The 25,028-nt window shown below is 46.8% G+C and overlaps 1 protein-coding gene across 3 annotated transcripts in view; it reads right to left on the reverse strand.

The window, feature by feature from the left end:
- Positions 1-18,667: 18,667 nt before the first annotated feature.
- Positions 18,668-25,028, reverse strand: part of LOC139054847 (uncharacterized) — a 36,657-nt gene continuing 30,296 nt past the window's right edge. For all 3 annotated transcript variants that reach the window (XM_070532504.1, XM_070532505.1, XM_070532506.1), the window contains exons 4-6: positions 20,058-20,135; positions 19,719-19,784; positions 18,668-19,505 (exon numbers count right to left, since the gene is read on the reverse strand). In XM_070532504.1, the coding sequence (XP_070388605.1) occupies positions 19,455-19,505; positions 19,719-19,784; positions 20,058-20,135 (195 nt within the window). In that variant the 3' untranslated portion in view covers positions 18,668-19,454. The remainder of the gene's footprint in view (positions 19,506-19,718; positions 19,785-20,057; positions 20,136-25,028) is intronic.

Here is a 25,028-nt window from a genome sequence, read left to right on the forward strand (position 1 = left end):
AGCGGTGAAAATGCAGTTCCCACCTTGAAGACGAATATCGGTGGAGTCGGGATAACTTGCGGGAGATGATGGTGCAAAATTACAGAGATATTTTGCATAAACACTGCGAAATCATTTACGAAAGACAGAGCCGGCGTGAAGTGCATCCGCTCCTTTCGGCTTCTTCTTCATCCCACCTCCCTGACCGCTGTTACGCTTTCCGGCAACCGCAGCTTTCCTGCGGATGCGCGGAGCCGAGGCAATGGTGTTGTAAGAAAATGAGCCGGCCGTGGCGCCTGGAAACGGGGTTTGTGTTTGAGTTTCCGCGCAACAGAATTATGTTTTATAATATTGTTGCGGGAAGAAAGCACGCCCACGAGTGTAAAATAACTTATATTTACAAATGATGGATATGGCGTTCAGGCAACCGCCAGACTTCGTCTTTCTCTAGTCCAATTCAACGTCTTCCTTCACTTCACCGTAACATCACCCTCCCGGTGGGGGAGCTCCGTCCCGGTGCAAGTTAAACAGCCTCACTTATTGGGGGGACATAGGGCTTGAGCCTGGTGACGTGAACAACATCACTGGTTAAGTTGGGAGGCACGGAAGGCTGACCGAGTGGGGCGATCTCGTAGGTCACGTCGGACAGTTGGCGTAAGATCTGGTACGGACCAGAAAAACGGGACAGTAATTTTTCCGACAAGCCGACACGACGTGAAGGCGTCCAGAGAAGGACAAGGGAACCAGGTGAAAAATGGTGGTCTCGGTGCCGAAGGTCGTAGCGTCGCTTTTGAGAAGCTTGCGAGACTGTGAGGCGATGACGGGCGACATCTCGGGCCTGGGCGGCTAAGTCAATAGCATCGCGAGCGTAAGCAGTGCTGGGTGACTGTACTGCGGAAGGTAGCAACGTGTCAAAAGGCAAGGTGGGGTCGCGGCCGTACAAAAGGAAAAATGGTGAAAATCCGGCAGTGTCGTGACGGGACGAGTTGTATGCGAAAGTGACGTATGGTAAAGCGACGTCCCAGTCGCGGTGATCGTTGGAAACGTACATGGCGAGCATTTCAGTGAGTGTGCGGTTGAGTCGCTCGGTGAGGCCGTTCGTTTGAGGGTGGTACGCGGTAGCAATCCGATGTTCTGTAGAACAGGAGCGGAGCAGATCATCAACGACCTTCGATAGAAAGTAGCGGCCGCGATCCGTCAGCAACTGGCGAGGGGCGCCGTGGTGCAGGATGACGTCTTTTAGTAAGAAGTCAGCGACATCTGTAGCGCAGCTGGTTGGCAGGGCTCGTGCGATGGCATATCTAGTGGCATAATCGGTTGCTACAGCAATCCATTTGTTTCCTTTGATGGAAAGTGGAAACGGACCAAGGAGGTCGAGGCCCACACGGAAGAAGGGCTCTGTAGGTATATCAATGGGTTGAAGCAAACCAGCGGGAGGCATAGCAGGCGTCTTCCGGCGCTGACACAGGTCGCAAGAAGCGACATAACGGCGCACAGAGCGATAAATGCCAGGCCAGAAGAAGCGGCGCCGCAGGTGGTCGTAAGTACGAGTGACGCCCAGATGTCCAGCAGTAGGAGCGTCATGAAGTTGCTGGAGCACGGTGAGTCGAAGGTGCTTGGGGACGACTAGGAGGAGCTCCGGGCCGTCAGGACGAACGCTACGACGGTATAAAGTTCCATCGCGCAAGGTGAACATCCGAAGGGACGGGTCATTGGGCGAGGAGCTTAGGCGGTCCATAAGTGTTCGAAGAACAGGATCCTTGCGCTGCTCGTCGCCAATGTGGAGGAAGCGGGAGAGGGACAGAATACTGATGTCCGAGTTTGCATCGGTATCGTCCGGTTGATCCACGGGATTGCGGGACAGGCAGTCAGCGTCTTTATGCAGGCGTCCTGACTTATATATAATAGAAAATGTATATTCTTGTAGGCGCAATGCCCAACGTGCAAGTCGTCCAGTTGGGTCCTTCAAAGAGGAGAGCCAGCAGAGGGCGTGATGGTCGGTGACAACGCAGAAGCTCCGACCGAAAAGGTACGGGCGAAATTTCGCGACCGCCCATACGAGCGCGAGACATTCTCTCTCAGTAATGGAGTAATTTCGCTCGGGCGTGGAAAGGCGGCGGCTAGCGTAAGCGATGACACGGTCTTGGCCCTGTTGACGCTGAGCGAGGACAGCGCCGATGCCATGACCACTCACGTCAGTTCGTACTTCAGTGGGCGCAGAAGGGTCAAAGTGGGAGAGAATCGGGGAAGTGGTAAGCCGCTCAATCAGGGTAGAGAAGGCTTTCTCCTGTAGCGGTCCCCAAGAGAAAGAGGCGTCTTTCTTAAGAAGGTCAGTGAGAGGGTGAGCGATGTCCGCAAAATTTTGCACAAATCGCCGAAAATAAGAGCATAAGCCCAGAAAACTACGGACATCGTTCGTTGAACAAGGTACAGGAAAATTTCGCACGGCGTGAACTTTCTGTGGATCAGGTTGGATTCCGGCGGCGTTGACGAGATGACCAAGCATGTTAATTTCACGGCGACCGAAATGGCACTTGGAGGAGTTTAGCTGAAGGCCAGCCCTGCGAAACACGGAGAGTATGGTTGTGAGGCGCCGCAGGTGGCTCTCAAAGTTCGGCGAAAACACAATCACATCGTCGAGGTAACACAGGCATGTAGACCACTTCAAGCCGCGCAAGAGAGAGTCCATCATGCGCTCGAATGTAGCTGGCGCATTGGATAATCCAAAGGGCATGACTTTAAATTGGTACAGACCGTCCGGTGTGACAAAGGCGGTTTTCTCGCGGTCCATCTCATCGACGCTAATCTGCCAATAGCCGGAGCGGAGGTCAATTGATGAAAAGTATTGGTATCCGTGAAGGCAGTCAAGAGCGTCATCAATGCGAGGCAAGGGATAAACATCCTTCTTTGTTATCCGGTTGAGGTGACGGTAGTCAACGCAGAAGCGCCACGAGTTATCTTTTTTCTTTACTAAGACAACCGGTGATGCCCACGGGCTACTGGAGGGTTCAATGATGTCCTTGTCCATCATCCTGTCTACTTCTTTCTGTATGATGGCCCTTTCTGTTGCCGAGACACGATATGGCCGCCTATGAATGGGGCTGGCGTCACCGGTGTTGATGCGATGCGTGACAACAGATGTCTGGCCAAGTGGACGGTCGTCCAAATCAAAGATGTCCCGATAAGATGACAGGAGATGACGAAGAGCTGTGGTTTGCTCGGAAGGAAGGTCGGGGGCGATCATCTTAGAAACATCGTCCGCAGGCGTCGAGTACGAAGGAGTGGATGACAAAGGTCCGTTCGTACTGAGGAAGGATTCAGAGGTCAAAAAAGAAATCTGAAATTCTTCCAAAGGAGTGATATGCGCTATGGCGATACCGTGTGGCAAAACATGTGACGAGAACCCAAAATTGAGGATGGGCACGCGAGCGCAGTTTTCGCGGATCCGAATTAAGGTGCTCGGTAGGGCAATATTACGCGACAAAACCACGTCAGTAAGCGGCGACAGGACGTACTCGCCATCAGGTACGGGAGGACAGGGCGTCAGCAGGACATTTGTAGCAGCCTGTGGAGACAGCCTTGCAAATTCAGCAGCACATAAGCGGTGTGGAGCACAAGTTGTTGCGTCGGCAGGAAGCGGCAGGTCCAACTGTACAACACCTGCGGAGCAGTCAATTTGGGCAGAGTGTTTCGAAAGGAAGTCGAGGCCGAGAATTAGGTCGTGTGGGCAGTGTTCAAGGACGATAAATAGAACAACGGTATAATGGCCCCCAATGGTCACACGTGCTGTGCACATTCCAAGGACAGGTGACGTACTCCCATCGGCGACTCGCACGGTGCACGGTACGGCGGGGGTCAGAACATTTTTGAGCCGGCGGCGGAGAGCAGCGCTCATAACTGAAAGCTGCGCTCCTGTATCAACGACAGATCTAACAGGAACGCCATCGACTTCAATGTCCAGCAGGTTTCCACATGTAGGCAGGGTCAATAGAGGATTTGTGGGCCGGGTCGGAGTTGCAGCTTCACCTCCGGGAGCTGCACCGCCTAGTTTCCCGAAGCGAAGCGACCGGTTGCAGAAGGGGACGAAGAGCGGTGAACGAGAGGCGAACGGGACCTACGACCTTGCGGAGACGGGGATCGGCTGGATCTTGGTGGAGCACTGTCGGCGTTGATGTTCCTAGTCGGCGTATAGGGCGAGAAAGTGCGATTGTCGGGTACTTGGCTGTAGTGACTCGGAGACGACCACCGAGGAGGCGACGACCAGTGGTTGCGGCAATGACGGGCGATGTGTCCAATACCGGAACAATTAAAACAGATGGGTTTATCATCCGCTGTGCGCCATTCAGCTGGGTTGCGACGGAGTGGTGGAAAGCTTTGCGTCCGGGAGCGAGCGGTCGGAGAAATTTGGTAGGTGTTGGTATGGCGGACTGAGCAGAGAGATGGAATGCCCAAACTTGCTATTTCCTCTCGAACGACCGCTTGTATAAGGGAGATAGCGGGTACGCTTTCCCGACAGTCTGAACGAACGGGAGCCGGGGCCATGGCCTCAAGCTCACGGCGAACGATGCGCGTTATTTCTTCTGGTCCTGCGGGCTGAACGAACCGCGGCGGGTCTTCGCAAGAAGATGTCGCGGCGGTATTGGGCAACCGGTCGAAAGTTTGAGTGACGCGGCGGCCCTTCGCTTGTTCGAAGCGCCGGCACTCCTTAATAATTGCATCCACAGTGGCACAATCCTTACACATCAAGAGATTGAAGGCATCGTCTGCAATACCTTTCAATATATGGCCAATCTTGTCTGCCTCGGTCATGTTGTCATCAGCCTTGCGACAGAGGGCCAGCACATCCTGTATGTACACGACATAGGATTCTGTGGACGTCTGAGCGCGGCACGCAAGTTCTTTTTTAGCTGCCAGTTGACGACCGACAGGTCTGCCGAACAGGTCTCGCATTTTTTCTTTGCAAACATCCCAGCTCGTTAGGTCAGCTTCATGTGTGTCATACCATTGCTTCGCAGTTCCTTTCAGATAAAATATTACGTTTGCAAGCATCATTGTAGGATCCCACCTGTTGTTGTCGCACACTCGCTCGTACATCGTAAGCCAGTCCTCGACGTCGACGTTGTCCGTGCCACAAAATGTTCCCGGGTCCCGTGGGTGAGTGAGGATGACCGTGGGCACGGGCTGCCGAGGCGTTGTCGCTTGTGTCGGTTGATTTGCCATTGTGGCAGCAGGTAGATGACGTCCGCTGCGAAGTTCCGTGGTGGTACCCCGCACCTTCCACCAAAATGTTGCGGGAAGAAAGCAGGCCCACGAGTGTAAAATAACTTATATTTACAAATGATGGATATGGCGTTCAGGCAACCGCCAGACTTCGTCTTTCTCTAGTCCAATTCAACGTCTTCCTTCACTTCACCGTAACAATATATTCAAATTAAACTCTGGCGCTATCATGTTTGCAGGTCATTTTAAAGTCGTACTTTACGATTTTTCAGAAGTATTTTACTTTGAGGAGTTCGATTAGTTCGGTAACGCATCTGCGCCACGCGGAGTGCCTGTGGGGTTGTGGTTCGGAATTGGATTTTTCGCCTGGCGAGGCGGCAACCGTCGCCGGCATCGGCATTTGCGCGACACGGGGCCCTTAACGCTATCGCGTTAATACGAATTCCATTGTTCCAGAATAGAATCGGGTGTATTATGAACATTATAAATGATTCTCTATTGAAAGCACAAAGGGAGCTTTAGGAAAAATAAGATGAGGAATTAGCAAACTAGAGGCTCCTCGGAAAATACGCGGTTGTGCATTATCATATAATGTTTATAAAGGCAGTCTTGTTGGCCACCTGATCAGAAATACGTGCTTCTGCGACGATTACAGAGTGAAAAGAAATCACCTTTTCCCTAGTTCAAATGGTCGCGGCAGATCAAACCACCTTTGTAGAAAGGAGGTTGGCATGAAACTTATTTTTAATGGGAAGATTAATAGAAATAGGTGCTGCCTCCATGGTCGTCATCATCGTACATTTTTATGTTGCGGAGAGAACGAAGGCACTTTAAGCGATCTCCAACTACCCCTGTCTTGCGCTGCACTTTTAAACAAAATTACACCCTTTGGGTCGTATCTTGCCACACAACAATAATCGTCATCTTTCTCTCATTTCCTTTAATGCTGAGATCCCGGTACTTCCAAGTTACGAACGCCATGCGCGTTATCAGCATGACAGAGCACTCTCGGCAAGAAAGTAGCGTGCGCACTGTTTTCAAGAAAGGAAACGCAAGCAAGGCAGATGACAATTATTGTTGTGTGGCCAATATACACCCTAAAGGGTGCAACTGTTTTTAGAATGCGTATAATTGTTGGAAGACTGTGTGCTGCTAGAAATACGCCTGACACTTTTAAATCCAACTGTGTGTGTGAAAACATTTATTGTAATGAGGTCCGGAGGCTCGACTTTTTAAACCAAGGCGGGCCTCTCCCACGTCGGCACTGTCAGGCCAAGCCCTTCAGCGACATCATGGGCCCTCTCGACAGCCCTTAATTGGTCTTTAAACAAATGAGCTTGGAATCCTTTATTCCCACTGAGTCCATTCTTCAACGATGTTGGGGAGAGTCGCGGGACACCCCACCAATACATGTTTGATTCCAATGATACCATTACAATCGTTGCATTCTATCTTAACCTCCCTCTGGATATATTTTATTAATGTGGTACGGCGAGGGATATGTACCTATTTGCAATAAGCGAAGTGAGACTGCCTGAGTCCTGTTCAGTTTTGAATGTGGCAATGGGAATTGCCTGCCTTCTGTTTTGAAGAAAGGAAACGCAAGCAAGGCAGATGACGATTATTGTTGTGTGGCTGATATACACCCCAAAGGGTGCAACTGTTTTTAGAATGTGTATAATTATTGGAAGACTGTGTGCTGCTAGAAATACGCCTGACACTTGTAAATCTATAAAATCTCATTGTATGTTAATAAATGATCTCTAGGTTCCCTGGCTTGATGGTGAACGGCTCAGTTGTGACTGTCACAGTTAGCAAGTCCTCGTGCGAAGTCATGAGCAACCTCATTGAGGTTTACCCGAGTCTCGTCCACTTCCCCATATGCGCAGGAAATCATCGGATTTCAGTTCTCATAATCCCTATGTTTTCAAAAATTTACCTGCAACTCCAGCTACATAGTCTTTATCAAAACACTTTATAGCGGATTTCGAATCACTCTAAATGCAGGCCCACTTATTAGTCCTGATGGCTAGAGCAATTGCCGCTTGTTCCGCCATCATGGGGTCCTTGGTAAAAATAGTTATAGCGTCTTGCACCTTCCCTTGACAATTTGATACAATGGCCGTATATGCTTGTTTACCTTTCAACCAGGTTGCATCAACTATAGCTGCCAGTTCGTTCTGCTGCTGTATTTCCTGCAAGAGTGCTTTAGCTTTTGCCTTTCTCCTTTTCATATTATATTCTGGATGCATGTTTCTAGGGATAGTGTTGGTTCTGATCTTGTTCCTAACTTCAGTTCTTAATTCTACTTCAGCCTCTATTGGGATCCTGGAACTATTCAGCTCTACACCTATTGCCTGTAATATGTTCCTGCCAGCTCGTGTTTTTGTCAATCTTTCGTGTTGCGCTCGCTGTTTAGCCTCTGTGATTTCTTCCATTGTGTTATGCACTCTAGACTCATGAGTTTGTCAGTTGCAGCTTTACTGGGTACCCCTAGCGCTACATTAACAAGCTTCTTCTTGAGCATCACATCAAGTTTGCTAAGTTCTGCCTGCTTCCATTTGAATAATACACCCACATAAGTGAAGTTATAGAGAGCAAATGCATGTGTTTGCCTCGAAGCGCTGTCTTCTCCAAACCTCTGTTTCTATTGGCGATTCTCCTTAGTAGCCTAATGACTTCATCTGTTTTATTCCAGATATGTTGTATTATTCTATAGTTCGCATTGTTTCCTTCTATGTGATAAACAAGAACTTTGATTTTTTCAACTAGCCTGATTGCGGAACCTTCATGAGGATATAAGCACACTCTTCGCTCCTCTTCCGGAATGTAACCTCTAGGTTTACGACCTTTTCTGCTATATTTGATATCCAAGAGTTCTGATTTGGCTGCCGAGCATTTCAGCTCCATATCGTTCAGTGTGTTCTTTACGACATATAAAATTTCCTGTAATCTGGTCTCTCTGTCCTACATTACCCTTGGCACTCCATACGGTTATGTCATCAGCATATACCACATAATGCATACCCTCAATTTTCTCCACATTTCTTGCTACCTTGGACATTGCTAAGTTGAAAAGCATGGATGAGAAGACAGCCCCTTCTGGAGTTCCCCTATTTCCCAAATTCTTAGCTTCTGATTTAAGCGCTCCCAGCATGAGTTGTGCAGTTCTGTTTCTAAGAAAGTCCTTAACCATGTTAAAAACTCTCTTACCTAACCTCATCTCCGAGAGAACGCCAAGTATTGCCTTATGCTTTATACGACCAAAACCATTTTCCACATCCAATCCCAAAAGAGCTTTCATATTTGCTGGGCTAGCCTGGATAAGTTCGTGCTTAATCAGTAGCATAGCATCCTGAGTTGACAGCCCGGGACGAAAGCCGATCAAGTTGTACAGGAGGATGTCATTCTGCTCAACGTATTTCGTGACCCGATTTAGGATGACGTGTTCCATAGCTTTACCTAGACATGACGTTGAGGAAATAGGACGGAGGTTGTCCAGAAGTAGTTGTTTGCCTGGCTTTGGTATGAGGATAGTATTCGCCACCCTCCATTCCTCTAAGTACACCCCTCTTCTCCAAAATTCATTGAAAAGTTCAGTTAGATAAGAAATTGATCATCATCTAGGTTTCTTAATGTTTTGTTAGTTATTCCGTCAGGTCCAGCCACTAATCTACCATTAGGACCGTGAAGAGCCGCCCTCACTTCACTCTCAGTGAAGTCTCGGTCAAGTTCTTCACATATGCCTCCCGTATATTCGGGGCTCTCGTCTCCTTCGTTTGGTTGTTTAAGTGGGAGATATTTGGCTGCGTGGCTATCCATGATATCCCTTTGTGTTTTATCATGGCTCTCCTGATGAACCAAGTTAGCTGTAGCTGTTCTCTTGCTTGTCCTTGTTTCATTATCGTTGAGCAAGTGCTTGAGGAGGTTCCAACTACCTCAACGTTTGAGTCTACCATCAACAGAGTTACAAATGTCATCCCACTATTGCTTCACGAGGGCAATCATCGATTTGTCTTTTTAATTGCGCTATTTTTTCTTTAGCCTTCTGTTAAATCTTTGCGTTTTCCATCTGTGCAATATAGCCTGTTCAGCCTCAATCAGAAACGACAGCCTGCCCATTGCCTCAATATTTTCCTCTGTCCTGAATTCTTTAGTGGCCTCTTTGATGTTCTCTCTGAGCTGCATGACGCATGTTTGAAGGGGCTGCTGCTCGGCATCTAAAGGCCCCACTTTCCTTCGGTTCGCCCTGATTTTCCTGAACTGATACCAATAAGTGAATTTGAAAGTGCTAGTTTCCTGTCTCGGTACGCGTATGGTTATGTGTATGATGTAATGATCGCTGCCGAGATCCATGTTTGAATTTTCCCAATTGGCTCCTCTTGAGTTGTTTACAAAAGTAAGATCTGGTGTGGAGTCCCTGCTTGTGGACGTGCCACAACGATTGGGATACGCCGGATCAGTAATCAAGCATAACCCCAGATCCATGGCGAGACTCCATGGCTCCTCTCCCTTCTTTGTGTTCCAAGTGCATCCCCATGTGTGTTAAGGAGCATTAAAGTCCCCTCCAATAATGAGCGGGGAGTTTTTGGCAACCGAAAGCACCGTGTTGGAGAGAGCTCTAAACCTATCTCTATTGTCGTTAAGACTGCCGTAAATATTCAAGCAGAAAATGCTTTGCGTCTTACTTCCGTTCCTTTTAAGTATTATCTGAACTAGAATAAATTGAAACCTGGAATGTTTACGATTAATAACATGCTCAATGTATGGCAACTTTTTGTCAATGAGGGTCGCCAACCGCGCCCCCCCCCCATTTTTTTTGGTCTCTACATATTGCTTTGTACCCAGTAAGCATAATTTCGTCCGCTAATGTTTCCTGAAGCATAATTACCTTTGTCCTGGCTCCAGATAACCTGATCACCTGTTGCAGTGCAGCTTTTTGGTGTAGGAACCCGCGACAATTCCATTGCCACACGTTAAATCCATGATTACTGTCCATTGTTATTAAGTGAGGCTGCCTTTTGATTACCCGCTATTTTTCTCTTTGTGATGGCCCCCGGCAATCCAGGAATGGACTTTTTACTCTCCTCCTCCGATGGCAGATACTCATCGTCGTCAACCCTCGCGCCTCAATCATCCTAAGTCTTTTTTCCCGCCGTTGGCCTCCATTTCCACAATTTGTCCACTTTAATGTTAGTCGTTTCCACTGTCTCTCTTATCGCTTTCATTGCCTCTTTTATTTCACCAAGGGTTGAGAAGACTGAATCGGCCTTGGAGCTCACCGCCCTCTTTTTAGGGGCAGGGGAGCTGCATTCCCCTGAATCGTTGCGTTTGCTTACAGGTCCATCTACCTCTACTCTAGCAGGGCTCAACTGCTCTTTTTTACGAAGCTCTACTACCTTCCTGGTCAATTCTTCATTAGCTTTTCTTAAAGAAGTTACTTCTTTAATTAATTGCTCTATCCTGGCATTATTGTCACCACACACAGCCGCCGAAGACGCCCCTAGCAGCACTGGCCATACTTTTCACTTTGTCCGCCCAGGTGGTTCCTGGCGTCTTCTTCTCGCCAGACATTGGGCCCCTTTGCACGAAGCGCACCTTCGCTTCCTTTGACTTGGAGCGCCTTCTCTCCCTGGGTAGTGAACGATGCCTGGATCTGGTGCGACCTGCGCTGCCCCTACATTTGTGCTGGTTAACGGCTGTATTGCTTAGAAAATTATGCAATGAAACGACGTGAGCTATTAAATATCGGTTATCAACGTCGGTGGTGATCGCAGTTTTTTTTTCTCGCCCTAACTTTTCACAGAAAAGCCTTTCGCTTAGACCTTTTCCGTTTCGTATGCTTTTTCTATACAGAGCATTGTATAGGTGGTTACATATAAGCCAGCCAAATTCGCCTCATTTCAATAAAACTCACTCTGTTTCTTTCTGTCTCTATCAGAAATGGCGGACATTTTCATTAGTGTGCCACATTTTGATGGCTGTTTATTTTTGTGCGTCCATGTGCGAACTTTTTTTAACCCACTCATCGTTTTCCGTTCTTTGTCTTGTCTCGTACTTACATCCGGAGTAGTGCGCGAAGGCCTAACATTTCGAGGTCTCATCACAGTCTAGTTCACTTGTTCTTGGTTGGGAAGCTGAAACTTCGTTGCTGATCTGGTCGCAACAAACGCTTCCAGTATACCCTACGCTCATGTATCTTGTAAACATCCAAGTTTCTTTATTTTTCAGTCTGCCTGTCAAACGAAGGATGTGGAACGAGAGCCCGTAGAAAGAACGCGCGTGGCGCGCTGCTCATAACACTTGCAAGGCGTCAGAACATGACCTCCTAGAGGAGTGCGCGCCTGTTATGTGCACATGGTTCGAATATAAAATGAAACATAAACGAGAGACAAATAAGCGTTGAAGTGACTCGCGGAGTCTGCCCCAGCGCACTCGTTCTATTACGTTGTGCTCAACTCTGGGGAAACCCTGACCTCCGCGCCCCTGTCAGCCAGGAGGTTTATTTTTCCCTACGCTTGCTCGGCGGCGCCGGCGCTGTCTCACTCTGGATTTCGGTTGCAGACTTCGTACCCCGGAATCCACACGTCCGGGCTAAACACGAGAGAAAAAAAAAAGTTTGCTCGAAACGGGACGGCTGAGGTTTGCGCTGCATTCGCGGCTTTTAAATTCGGCATACATTTAATTTTAGCTTAAGACGGTGGCACTTTGCAATGGCATCCACCTTGGCAGCTGAGTTTGGTTTGTGCAAGGAAGAATGGAACGTCAAGGAAGGGTGCAACGTGATTTATCGGGCTACCATGCGACTATCCACACACTGCGATGGTGGCTGTCATTGCAAAGTGCCATCGTCTTAAGCTAAAATTAAATATGTGCTCAATTTAAAAGCCGGGAGTGCAACGCAAACCTCATTGCGCAAACTTTTTGAGAGCGAAATGAAAATTTGGAGGACGCTTAAGCTTCGCCTTTAAGAGTGTAACGCGATGGATTTCAAAGTTACGTGACTACTGTTACGCTTCCCGACAACCGCAGCTTTCTTGCGGATGCGCGGAGTCGAGGCAATGGTGTTGTTGGAAGAAAACGAGCCGGCCGCGCCGCCTGGAAACAGGGTTTGTGTTTGCGTTTTCGCGCAGCAGAATTATGTTTTCTGGTATATTCAAATTAAACTCCGACGCTATCATGTCTGCAGGTCATGTTAATGTTGTACTTTACGATTTTTCACACGTATTTTACTTCGAGGAGTTCGATTAGTTCGGCAACGCATCTGCGCCACGCAGAGGGCCTGCGTGGTTGTGGTTCGGAATTGATATTAGCCCTGGCCAGGCGACACCCTACGCGTCCTTCAACCGTATTTCACGTCCTTTGAACCGTCCTTTGAACGTTCTTTGGCGATGCAGACGTAATCCGTGTGCACACCCCGAAGTTCTGCGCTTTTCAAGAAACTCGCTTTTTAGACAGCCGAATGCATTCGGTTCTGCGGCCCCAAGAGCACTTCCTGTTACACCACCTCCCACACGTGATTATTCGCTCTTTGTAACGCATTTTGAAAACATGGCGCGTACGACCATGCAAATAGATTCTGGCTCTCAAGGACTTCATACTTTGCTTAGTGGGCTGCCTCAGGTTCCACCTGAGGTAGCTAACCGTCTTTGTGCACGACCATCAGCCGAGGAAGTGAAGGCAGCATTATCTTCAATGAAGCGTGGCTCGGCCCCAGGGCCGGACGGGTTACCCGTGGAGTTTTATCTAACGTTCTGGGAAGATATTGGTGCCACTTTCGTATCGGTTATCAGCCAATGCTTTGAGAACTTTGATTTCCCGTTCAGTTTTCGGGACGGTCGTATTGTGCTGATACCTAAGCACGATCCGTCATCAGTTCGTCCAGAGGAATGGAGGCCAATCACGCTTCTCAACGTTGACTACAAAACCTTCACAGCTGTTCTCACCCGGCGCTTGAGAAGCCTGATGCCTTCCCTAATAGGACACCATCAGGCATGCTCAGTCCCTGGCAGAGAGATACACAGTCTTTCGTTCGTTACTCGTGACATAATGACATACACGCTGACCAGGTCGGCACGTGGTCTCTTAGTTTCACTGGATCAAGAAAAGGCATTCGATCGCCTTGAACATAACTACATTTTTAATGTACTGACCTCGTTCGGCTTCTCGTCAAATTTTGTTCAACTTATTAAGAATACCTATTCAAATATCCGAAGTACATTGTTCCTTGATGGTCGAGAAAGTGCACCGTTTGCCGTTACTCGTGGCGTTCGACAAGGGTGCCCTCTATCCCCAGTACTTTTTGTGCTCAGTCTTGAACCATTTCTGCGCTCAATAGTGAGAGACCCTTACGTACGTGGTCTCCCACTGCCTGGTAGCGGTGTTGTAAAGGTGACAGCCTTCGCCGATGACATCACATTATATCTCAGCAACGAAGATAGCTTAACCCGTAGCCTTCGAATTTTCACTGAGTACGGAAATATTTCAGGTGCTGCGCTAAATTTTTCAAAATGTCGTTATTTGTTCATTGGTTCACCACAGACACGCCTAAGTCCCCTTTTCCGTCTTCAAAAGAGCAATTCTCTTCGCATTTTAGGCCTTGACTACACCTCTAATGGCATATCAGACTCTGTGTGGCTCTCAATTCTTGAAGATGTAAGGCTAAATATTGAAGATGTTCAAGGTTATGATTTACCCCTATCAGAAAGAAGGTACTTAGCGCAGTCTGTATTTTGCGGCCGAGTGTGGTACGTTTGTCACGTCGTACAGCCACCATTACGGGTTACTAGGCCCTTGCAGTCCCTTCTTGGTGCCTTCTTCTGGTCGGGCCGTACAGAACTAGTCTGTCGCGCGGCGCTTGGGCAACCACGCTCTCGCGGTGGGTTCGCCTTCCCATCCGTGTCTGTCCGCTGCCGGCTGCTTGCTCTGCGATTTCTGCTCCGTCTGTTACAGCATGATCAGTGTCCAGCGCGTGAACTCGCTTGCTATTTCCTTGGCACGAAAATTCGCTACATGTTACCGGGCGTACACTTAAATCGCGGCCCACAAGTGTTAAACGCGCCTACATTTTACTGTACGACCGTGGCATTTTATCGACACATACAACAGGTATGTCCTGATGTAGACGTTCTCCAAAACCGTGTAGTAGATACTATGTCAGCCTTACTGCTTCCTCTAGTTCCCCCAGCGCGCCTCGCACGTTCCAGTAATGTGTCGTGGGATGCGATAACGGCGTCATTTTTGCCTGGCCACCTACGCGACTTCATGTGGCGTCTAGGGTGGCAAGTGCTTCCAACTCGGGACAGGCTTGAGCGGTGGGGCGTTGTCCCATCTTCGCAGTGTCCCAATTGCCCCCTTCAAGAATCCAACAAACATGTACTGCTGCAATGCGTCGTTGCCAGGATATTTTGGAGGGCCGTGCATACTGGATTTCGTGACCTTGGAGTTAACCGCTTTATTACATCTGGTCGCTGCTCACGTGGCCGCTTCGCGCGACTTTTAATTGCTGCGGGGGCCTTCTGTCTATGGCGTAACCGGTGCGAGGCAGTTGCCATGGGACGTCGTCACCGCGCTCTGTTTCCACTTATGGGGAGGCTCTACTCTGAGCTACTGTCGTTTCTGTCGGAGGAGTTGTTCTTCCTTGGAGAAGAAGAGTTCCTTCGACAGTGGTCATGTCGTTTCCTGTCGGTGGCTAATGGACGCGTATGGCTGAATTTTCGTCCAGCCTGGTTCTTGTAGCCAGACCATCAGAATTATTCATTTAATGCACATAGAATGCAGGTGCCCGTGATTTTTGTGTGTGTGTCCTCTCGTATACATGATCATTTTTGTATATACACATCTAGTGCACATCACTTCAAAATTGTGTAAAGTGTTCTATCACATCATCATTGTATATAACAATTGTGCACACTGTATATATTGAAAATCATTTTGTACATGTGGCATTTAGTTTATGTGTAACTGTGCCTTTCCGTGGGTATACGTGTTTATATGTTGGTGCGTGAGGACTCGGACACTACTCGCGTTGACAACGCGCTGTGTTTCGTGTCTTACATGTTATCGTCCGCGTGGAACTGTACCGCGATTATGACTCAGTGTTCGTATCGTCTCTTGTCGAAATAAACTTTTTCTAAACACAACCGTTTGCTCGAACGCTTCACAGTGGCCAATGAAATGCAATGTTCAACGCACACGGCAGTGATACGGCGAATAATTTCTTTTTGGGAAATACCTTCAGCTGTCAAAAACCTCACGACACCACGTTGTTCAACTTTAGGAGTGTCCTTTATTTCACAAAACCAAGTTCAACCCAGTGTATGAGAGTACTAAAGAACCTTTATTCTCACACCTGCGTGTCACTTCTGTAAATGAGAGATGCCTGTTTGCTACATGCATGCCTCGCAGATAATGAACCGAAAAATTATTGCGCAAGGTGGGTAGGCTCGCTTTCCTTTGACTTGTACTCATACATTACAAATGCGAAGATAAAATGCAATACACAAATATGAAGATACAGCGTGATAAAGGGCAAAAAGTGTCACTGGAAATAAAGTTCACTGCACGTATACACACAATACCACGCAACAAGATATACAAATATACGTATCCGTATGGGCCGATGTACGACTTTAGAAAAGTCAATGCCCCTTTGGCGTCGAAGGTTTATAAGAACATTAAACACATAAAGTTCTGGAATTGAAAACTTGAAGCATGGAAATGTCAATGCACCTTTCGCGTCAAAAGTTTCTCAAACATTGTGCTCATAATGTTTCGGAATTGAAATCCATGCGCTCCGTAAACTCCGCGGTCTCTGCGAGATGCCGCGACGAGCTCAGTCGCCATTAAAACGCTCTTGAAACTAGCGCGTCGTATTCTAGTACAGTCTACTTGAAACTTTGCGCTTGGATTAGGCTCCTTGCGTTATGTGACTCTCGGTGTATGGGCGTAGCCGCGAAATCCAGCCCGAGTTAGCAATGCTCGTGCTGAAATGTCTGTTCGAGAGCAAAAAAAAAAGCATTCTAAACAAAATCCAGAATGATTTCCGGCGCCGGGGGTTGTTTGGGTCGGCGGTGCATGACAGCACAAAAATATGTCGGGGGGGGGGGGTCTGAGGTTCCATAAGCCGCACCCCCCCCCACCCCCCGCCCCGGCTACGCCCCTGATGGCAGCCGCCGCTGGTGCTTCTAATGCGCTGGTCCTCCTATTGTGAGGATTTGCAGAAATAAAGCGAATGTATTAAAAGCGAAGCATGGCCACGAGGCTTACCCCGACGTGTATCGCGACGACGCCTGCCCATCCTACGGCCAGACCTCCACTCTACCTCACATGCTCTGGGAGTGCGGGTCGACATACCCCAAGTTCATCAAGGAGGAGTGGGACTCGCTTTTGCGTAGCCCCGCTCTAGAAAAGCAAATCCTGGCCGTCCGGCGTGCCCGCGACCGGGCTGGTGGGCTAGACCTGCCGGTCCCGACGTGGGATTAGCCGGCTGCGCGACGAGTTCGCGTCCTCGCCGGACCTACAATAAAGTTTATTCACTCACTCACTCACTCAAGCATGGCCGCGCCAGCGATGATGGAGTAAGCTATTACACAACAAAAATTTAAGTGAAAAGGTGGAAGCAAGTGAAAAAAAAAACCTCGAATGATGTGGATGAAAAAGCTCTAGTAATGACACTTTAGGTGTGTGTGGGAGGGGGTCGGAGCTTCGGCATCGCCTGGGGGGAGGCCCCCCGGAAAATCTGGAGGGGGCTCGAGCCTTGTTCTGCTCACTTCAAAGCGGTCAGGAGAGGCCCGATTTTGCCTGGTTGAAGCCGCCCGTGTAGCTCTACGATTCCCTTCTTCAGCAGCAGTTCGTAAATTGCGAGGATGCGCCATAACGTGTAACAAAGGGTAAAAGGTATCCGGACTACGTGGAGCACATCTCACATATCTTTACCCGTGGCACGGTACGCTGCTTTCGATTATTATGATTATGATGATGGTCTATTGGCATCCCCTTCTATAGAGCATGGTGAAAAATAGTCGCCTAGCCTGCCTGAGTTAACCAGGTCCAGCTACAAGCAGCGTGCTTGTGCTATATGCAACTGTTACATGTTGGCACACCTGGCGGAATATAACAGAACTGCAATGCAAAGTTTCTACGTATCGACGTTACGTGGCGCGCATATTACGTCGCGTGTCAAATGGTACGATACGGTGGTAATGATGATGATTTAATGACATCGCCTTTGAAGCGGAACGGGGACAGTCACCTACCCTACTTGAATTAATCAGGTATGCCATACATGTTTTTGCTTACATCAATATTTATAAATCTCCATAATATTGTTTTCCTTACTCAATACTTATCTACGTTGTACCGAAGGAGGTTTAAAAACCCCTTGCTTGCAGCACTAACTATGCAACTGCTAATTGGCGTGCCACCTGATGTAATAATATGCAATGGCAATGCAAATGGCGCACGTATAGACGCTACGCGGCGCGCATCTCACATCGCAAAGCAAGTGGCAGGATACGACGCTAATGATGATGATGATTTACTGGCATCTCTTTGAAAAGCCGCTCTGACATAGTCGACTAGTCACCCTGATTTGACAAGTGGCACGATATGAAACGAACGATGGTGATGATTTTTTGCCCTTCCCTTTGTACTGATGCATTTTATTTATTTTTATTTTTTAAAAATCTTCTCTTGTTTTCGGATTTGTTTCTGCCGTGGGCTGAGTAGCCAACACGACACTTAATCTGGTTAACATATCTGTCCTTCACCTCTTGTTTTCCTTCCTTCCTCTTCGGAAATGCCAAAGAAGTCGTCCTCGTCGGATGCTACGTAGGCGTCCTCAATACTTCAAATGACGTCGTTGGTGCCGTCAAGTGCGCTGAATATGCAGCATTTCGCAAAGCCAGCCTGGATAATTTCAAGAGTAGATTTACGTTGGGCACGACGGAGAGACTCCGTTAGCTCCGCACTTTTGGTAGCTTTGTTCAGAAAAACATGTCGATATTCTCTGGTCAATGATATAGTAGATAGCTCACGTTAGGTGACCTTTGCAAAAGAAAAAGAAATGAAGAAACAAAGCTCGACCTATATCCGAATAAATACGGTAGTTGGTTTCGCAGCAGCAAATTTTTGAGCGATGTACTGTACCGCTAGAAGCACTGGGTAGGTATAATTTAACAATCCACTTTGCTCGATGGTGTTCCTTTTATATCATACACCCATCGCGACCAACCAATGCTGCTGAAAACATACCGCTCCGAGAAATTATAGGAGTAGCTGGAAAGCAAAAAAAAAAGACTGAAATAGAACCTTTTATTCCTCCAGCCGACGTCTATCGTCAGAGAAAGAAGCCGGCGTGAGCCCCAGCAAGTAGAAGTGTGTGTTCGCATTTCAGGGCGAAATTCAAATCGAAATCTCTGTATGTTATTTCGGCGCAAAGTACATCAAGTCAAACGCTTCGAAGAAGCAAGTATTTTCCACGTCTTTATGCGCAAGACATATTCAAACAATGTTGTTTGTTCTGTAGGACAAGCAGTGGTTCCTTGTGCTGTGAAAAAATTGAATTTTATTGTCGCACGCTGAATAATTATCAATAAAAATATATATGCCAGGCACAGCGAATCGCAGCAGCAAAACAAGGTTGCCACAGTGCTGAACGAAGCGTTGGGCTTATGATGATGGCGTCGAAAAATGATGACGATGACGATGGTGGTCACAGGAAGTGCTGGTTTTGGTGAATTCGTCATGACACTGTGATAATAGGTACACCGGAACATTAGTTACGTAGAGCATAATTCGCGATCATGCAAACGATCCCATGTGACGGAATCTTAGATGTTTAACGACTAATATTTATTTTATTTGGGAGAATTTGTCAAAGACATACGGGGAATAAAGTAAACTCGAGGCTAAGTTTCCAAATTTGCCTTTTGCTGGAACTGCAGAAATGTCTGTGCAATCCTATTGTCCATCACCAAGCGGTTCTAGTTTGTGCCTACTCTCGCGAAAATTTGTGGCGTCAGGTGAAGTTAGCATTCAAGGAGTTCAATACCAAAGCGGAAACAGAAGCAAATACGGAGAACGCGGAGCATAAAAGCATGTGACCGATCCGTAAATATCGCTTTTTCGCAATATATCGAATGCTGCTGTAGCACTTCGTTCAAAAAGGAGCTTAGGTACCAGTGTATGCAAATCACAAAGACAAGCAGTGAGCACGTAATGGTGGACGGACTAAGTGAAATTTGACTTGGAGGCTATAAGGCGGGGCACTGATTGACCACAGGCAATTCCAGGGGATGTGGTACCTGCGTGAAAAAAATCAAGATGAAATAAATTAGCGTTCCCTGGCACAACAGCCTAACATTTCACCGTGTCGTGCACTTATAGAAGACTGATTGACCACAGGCAAGACTAGAGGGAGCGTCTTGCGGCACGAATATATGACAGCTTGTTTAGTATGTGAAACATGCGTGATATAGTTAAAGGAAACATGTTTGTTTAAGGCGGAATCACGGTACCTCGACTTTAGGCGACGGCGGAGAGTGTGGCTTGATGATCTTCACAAGTCCACAGTGGAGGTTATCCTGGTGAGAAAGATGTTAGAAAAAAACAATGTGCTGTTTGGAATGGGACGTTTAGACATGTAGACGTTGTGCGGCATTGATCACTACAAGAACACAAAACAATTGGCTGCCGCCATAGTTCCCAGCACAGGCTAATAAGTATGAAGAATATGAATACGACGCAGAGAACACCTAAACGCGTAAAGCATGATGTACATTGCAGTAAATTTTAACAGCTGGAAATTTACAGCCTCAATTAGTGCTTGACGTCACGGGGGGGGGGGGGGTTCTCACCTCCAGCTCCTCTTCAAAGCATTGCCAAGAGTAGTTCCGCCGCATCTTAGGCTTCTTGGGGCAATTTTCGCTATGTTTCTGCAAGAGAATAGATGGATGGGTTTAGTAATACAAAAGAATAAATCACACCTATGAACAAGGCCGCCAACGAGATTAGTTATTAGTAAATGATTGACAAGCAAAATAATTAAGGAAGAAGCTATCTTTGATAATTATTTGTCATGCGAAGCATTTATTAAAGGTGTAGGCGACGCAAGTATGGCAAAGACGAGGGAAGATGGTATGACGACGATGGTGTGACGAAGGCCACAGGATCACCACGTGAGGACGGTGCCAGATTGAAAACGGCATGAAGACGATGTTGTGACGACCATGTGCTGGCGTTGTTGGAGTGACGCCGATCGCATATCGACGTTAAAATGATAGCATTCATGTGACGAGGATGACGTGTCGACAATGGCATGACGAGAAAGGGATGGCGAAAGTCAACCCACGACGATGGCAAGACGTCTAAGCTATGAGGGCGATGGGTTGACGACAGCGCACTTTTACTGCAAGATGGCGATGGAACGACTGTGGCGCCATAACGGCGATTTCGTCGTTGCGACGCGACGTCATCAATGGCATGACAATCACGCAGTGATGACGACGGTATGACGTCGACGTGTGGCGTCGTCCATTAATTTATCGTTTCCTTATTGCGTTTATTAAGCACAAGTAATTTCCCCTATGTTGTTCTCCGGGTCACTGCTTGTTGGCTTCTTGTGATATGACTAATACAGATCGGACCCCTCGGTTAACCCCCTTTCTTCTCGTTTACTACATAAGGAGGGTCTCGAATCCGGCACCAATGATGCCTTCAGGTAGTATGTGTGGGTTTATGTGTGGGTTGCCTTCACCCAAAGAGACCACGTTCTCGTGACGCCTGTGGCAGAAAGGATGTTCCACATCAGCCGCCAAGGTCTGTGAGTGGTGGCGCTGGCCAACACTCACAACACTAGGGTTCTACTCCCAGGGTTCTCCCAGGGTTCACTCCCAGGGTTCTACTAATTGGTAGAGCATCGCACGCGAAATGCGAAGGCTGTGGGATCATTCCCCACTTGCGGCAAATTGGTTTTTCATCCACTTTCATTTCCAATATTTATCGTTTCTTTATTTCATTTATTAAGCACAAGTAATTTCCCCTATGCTGTACTTTGGTGTCAGTGTTTGTTGTCTTCCTACGATATGATTATATATAGATATACATTATTTTTGCCAGTTTTCTTTTGTTGAGTAGCACGCGAAAATCGCGCTTACGGAGCAGCTTGAATTATTTCAACCTCGGCAAGGGCAAATGACAAGACAGCAAAGTAGCCGAAATTTCAACGTTGTGCTGAACGTGGTGCCGTTCAGTTGCATTTTCTTGTCAGTTTTCAAGCGTGAATTTCCCGATGCATCTTGAAAGGTTATCTTGCCTGACTCAATAAATTTGACAGAGCAAAAGTATAGGCTATCGTAATGAATTTCCTACAATAGCATAAAATCCGTGGCTTGAATAAACAGCGTCGTTAATTCCTTTTTGAATATTACATGCAGGTTAAGTTGCACCTCTTCTCTGGAAAAAATTTTTTTTCTTGCACAGGAACCGATAAAGATTGATTACGTTGCGGACTTTGTATCCTTACTGCACCTATAATAGCATTTGCTTTAAAGGTTATTAACTCTACAGCTAATAAATTAAGTAAATTATTCGCTTGCTATAGGGGCACAGTGACAACGTAACCTCCTGCACCGTCATTTAATACTCGTGCAACAATGCGAAAAGCCGGCAAACAGCCAGTTATTGTGGGAATAAAACAGCAGAAAACGACACGTTGAATAAAAGTAAAACAAAACTGTGCAGTGAAGTCAGCCAGTTCAAGCAGTTCTTGCGCGTTCACAGCTGACCAAGTGTGCAGAAACAGTCATGCCTTACATGTTTCTAATAAGCTCCTAATGAGTTTGTGATCACATATATTAGTGCGTAAACCCATATAGCGATATGCGCTGTGATTACTCTGTATAAGTAATGAAATACCACGCCACTTGCAAGGACATATCACCCGAGGATTTTAGAAGAAATTTCTCCATTTCAACTATGGTATACACAATATGTGGTTTATTCAATAAAGGACCACACACGGGACTTTTTTGCAGTGACAAACTTATACAAAATTTTACTTACATACAGGCAAGAATAAAATATATAAGCAAAAATACTGTTCTTTACTTTATTCACCTGCCACTGTGGCTATAACATTCTGCTGCTAACACAAGGCGAGGGCTTGATTTGCCATCCATGGAAGTCGCATTTCGATGGGAGTCATAGGTAAAAAAAAGCTCTTGCACTTAGATTTAGTTCATCACCTTTTATTGAACGCTTAAACTTCAATATACTATTGCATAGGGGGGCATGCTTATGCAAAATCTAACACCAATCGAAAGCAAAGTGCACAATTGTAAAACAACCATCTTTCGTGATAATTCGAGTGTGTAAACATTCATTGCATCGATATGTATTGTTCAACAACACTGCACAAATAAGCATAATCAGGTATAGCAAGTACCCTTGTTAGGATGCTTGTTCTACAGATGCATAAATGTCAAGACATGAATGCTCATACTACGTCGCACACATAGCACAAAGAAAACCTTTTTTAAGAGTTGTCCGTTCTGGCAGATATGAGTGGGTCATAAGCAGCAGAAACTTTATTGCAGCGCATTATGTAATACTGCTTATGAAATAATGTAGAAAGCGAAGATGCTTTTTTGAAGTAACTATCTGAAAGACAGAAAATTCCAGCTGAGAGTTGGAGGTACATTTGGCCCACCCACACTAACAACACAAGTATACTACAAGAAATACTACAGCCCGTGGTGTATTACAGCCTATGGGAGAGCTATCTTATACAGAATTCAAGAATGATGCAACAAGCCCTCGACAACACCGCAGACTGTCATGGCGAGTCTGGCCTCTCGCTTTCTGATAAGTCAGCTTACATCGACGTCGCAAAAAAAGGCTAGAATCAAGAACTACTCCAGATTGCATATTGTGCTCCCAATAGCTGGAGAAACATACCTGCAAGTCAACATCCACAAATCCTCAGCCAGTCTAAGACCATAACGGTAGAGCCAGCACGTGGGTGAAACAATTATGCCATGCCTGTACGCAAATTCTTCAACTAGTGAAAAGAATAATCTTGAAATCATGGGGGGTGGACGAGTGGATACTATGGAAAATCGCAGATGCTGTGCTTGTGTCCAAGGTATGGTACGGTACGAATTACCAGCAGCACACAAGATACACAACTCATCGAATACAGGCATCGTATAATAAGAGATATTTCCGACTTTACCATGCTTGAAGACCTCTATGGGAAAGAGCAAACGAACAAGCACCTAGACAGAGTAGAGTTGCAGCCTGCAGCACAAATTATTTGGCTCAAGAGCTCAGAACCTGGTCCCATGGTACTATGCCAGCTAGCATATGAGATGCAAAGACGACTACCCCTGCCTTCACAAACAACCTCGGGAGCACCTGAACTTGAAACACAACAGGCCCATACCATGCAATATGGGGGCAAACAATTAGGCCAGGAGTCTATATGCTACTGTCAAACACACTGAGGAGGTTGCTAATCATGAATATGCAAGCAAACATCAGGCACACATAGTACACTGATGTGGCAGTAGCAGTGTAACAGTAGTATGGCACTACATAAAACTACATAAAACTACATAAACTACATAAAACTAAACCCCATATAAGTGAGGACCATTCCAGGTCATCCTACACATAGAAAAGCTGAACTGAAAGCAATCAAAGCAGCACTTGTAGTGCAGATTACACCCTGCACATCCCACGATATTGTCAGAAAAATCAGGAGATTGACTCGCGACTTGCAAGCACATGTCGAGAAATTATATTACAGGATACATAGCCATGCAGATATTCCAGGACACAAGCGGGTTTATAAGCCCGACATAGTAATTGAAGACTGGACGAGTTGGTGTGTATTCATTACTAACTAAAGCGCAACAGATAGACAACGGAAGAGAACGAAGCACTCTGTGTGTTCACTTCACTTTTGTCCATCGTATTTTTGTTTGCACTAGAGTTAATGAATTCAGAAGGCTGCACAGGAGAAGAATGATACCTCCGCCCAAGGGCCTGATTTCACATCCAAATCCACGCGTGGACACACACACACACACACACACACACACACACACACACACACACACACACACACACACACACACACACACACACACACACACACACACACACACACACGCACACACACACACACACGCACGCACAAATGTTGCAAGGGTGCATAGCATGAAGCAGTATTAACAGGATGACACTAGAGATGGATGAGGACTAACTTTCAACTGAAGTTCAATGTACAAATGTGGCGAGTTATACAAATTACGAGAAAAGAAAGACGATGAGCAAAACGAGAACAAGGTGAAAACAGGAGCCAACGTTTCGACAAGTGGACTTGTGTTCTTCAAGGTCCACTTGTCGAAACGTTGGCTCCTGCTTTCAGCTTGTTCTCGTTTGGCTCATCGTCTTGAATTTCCGTCTCCCGCTTTCCCCGTGTTTTCCCCAGAAAAAGAAGGACATCTTTGAAGGCTAGATAAAAAATTGGTGCTTGATACAGCCAAACATAAATAAAAATGCTACAGAAAGAAAATACAGAAAAATTGCAAGTGCAGGAAAAATATAATTACAATTGCCAATCCTGCATGCCAGCACCTTTCAAGAAACACTGTTGTTATTCCGATAGACGGACTGACGGCTTGCTTATGCAAGCACATTCTTCCAGTTCCATGCCATTGGAAAAAAATGAGTTTCTTGGAACGTAGCCACATGCACACATGGTGATCACAATGTTTTTTTTCCCTGGACTTGTACATTTATATGTATTTCCTCCGTTTCCC

Source organism: Dermacentor albipictus, chromosome 1, assembly GCF_038994185.2.
Source record: "Dermacentor albipictus isolate Rhodes 1998 colony chromosome 1, USDA_Dalb.pri_finalv2, whole genome shotgun sequence".
NCBI classification, from domain to species: Eukaryota; Metazoa; Arthropoda; class Arachnida; order Ixodida; family Ixodidae; genus Dermacentor; species Dermacentor albipictus.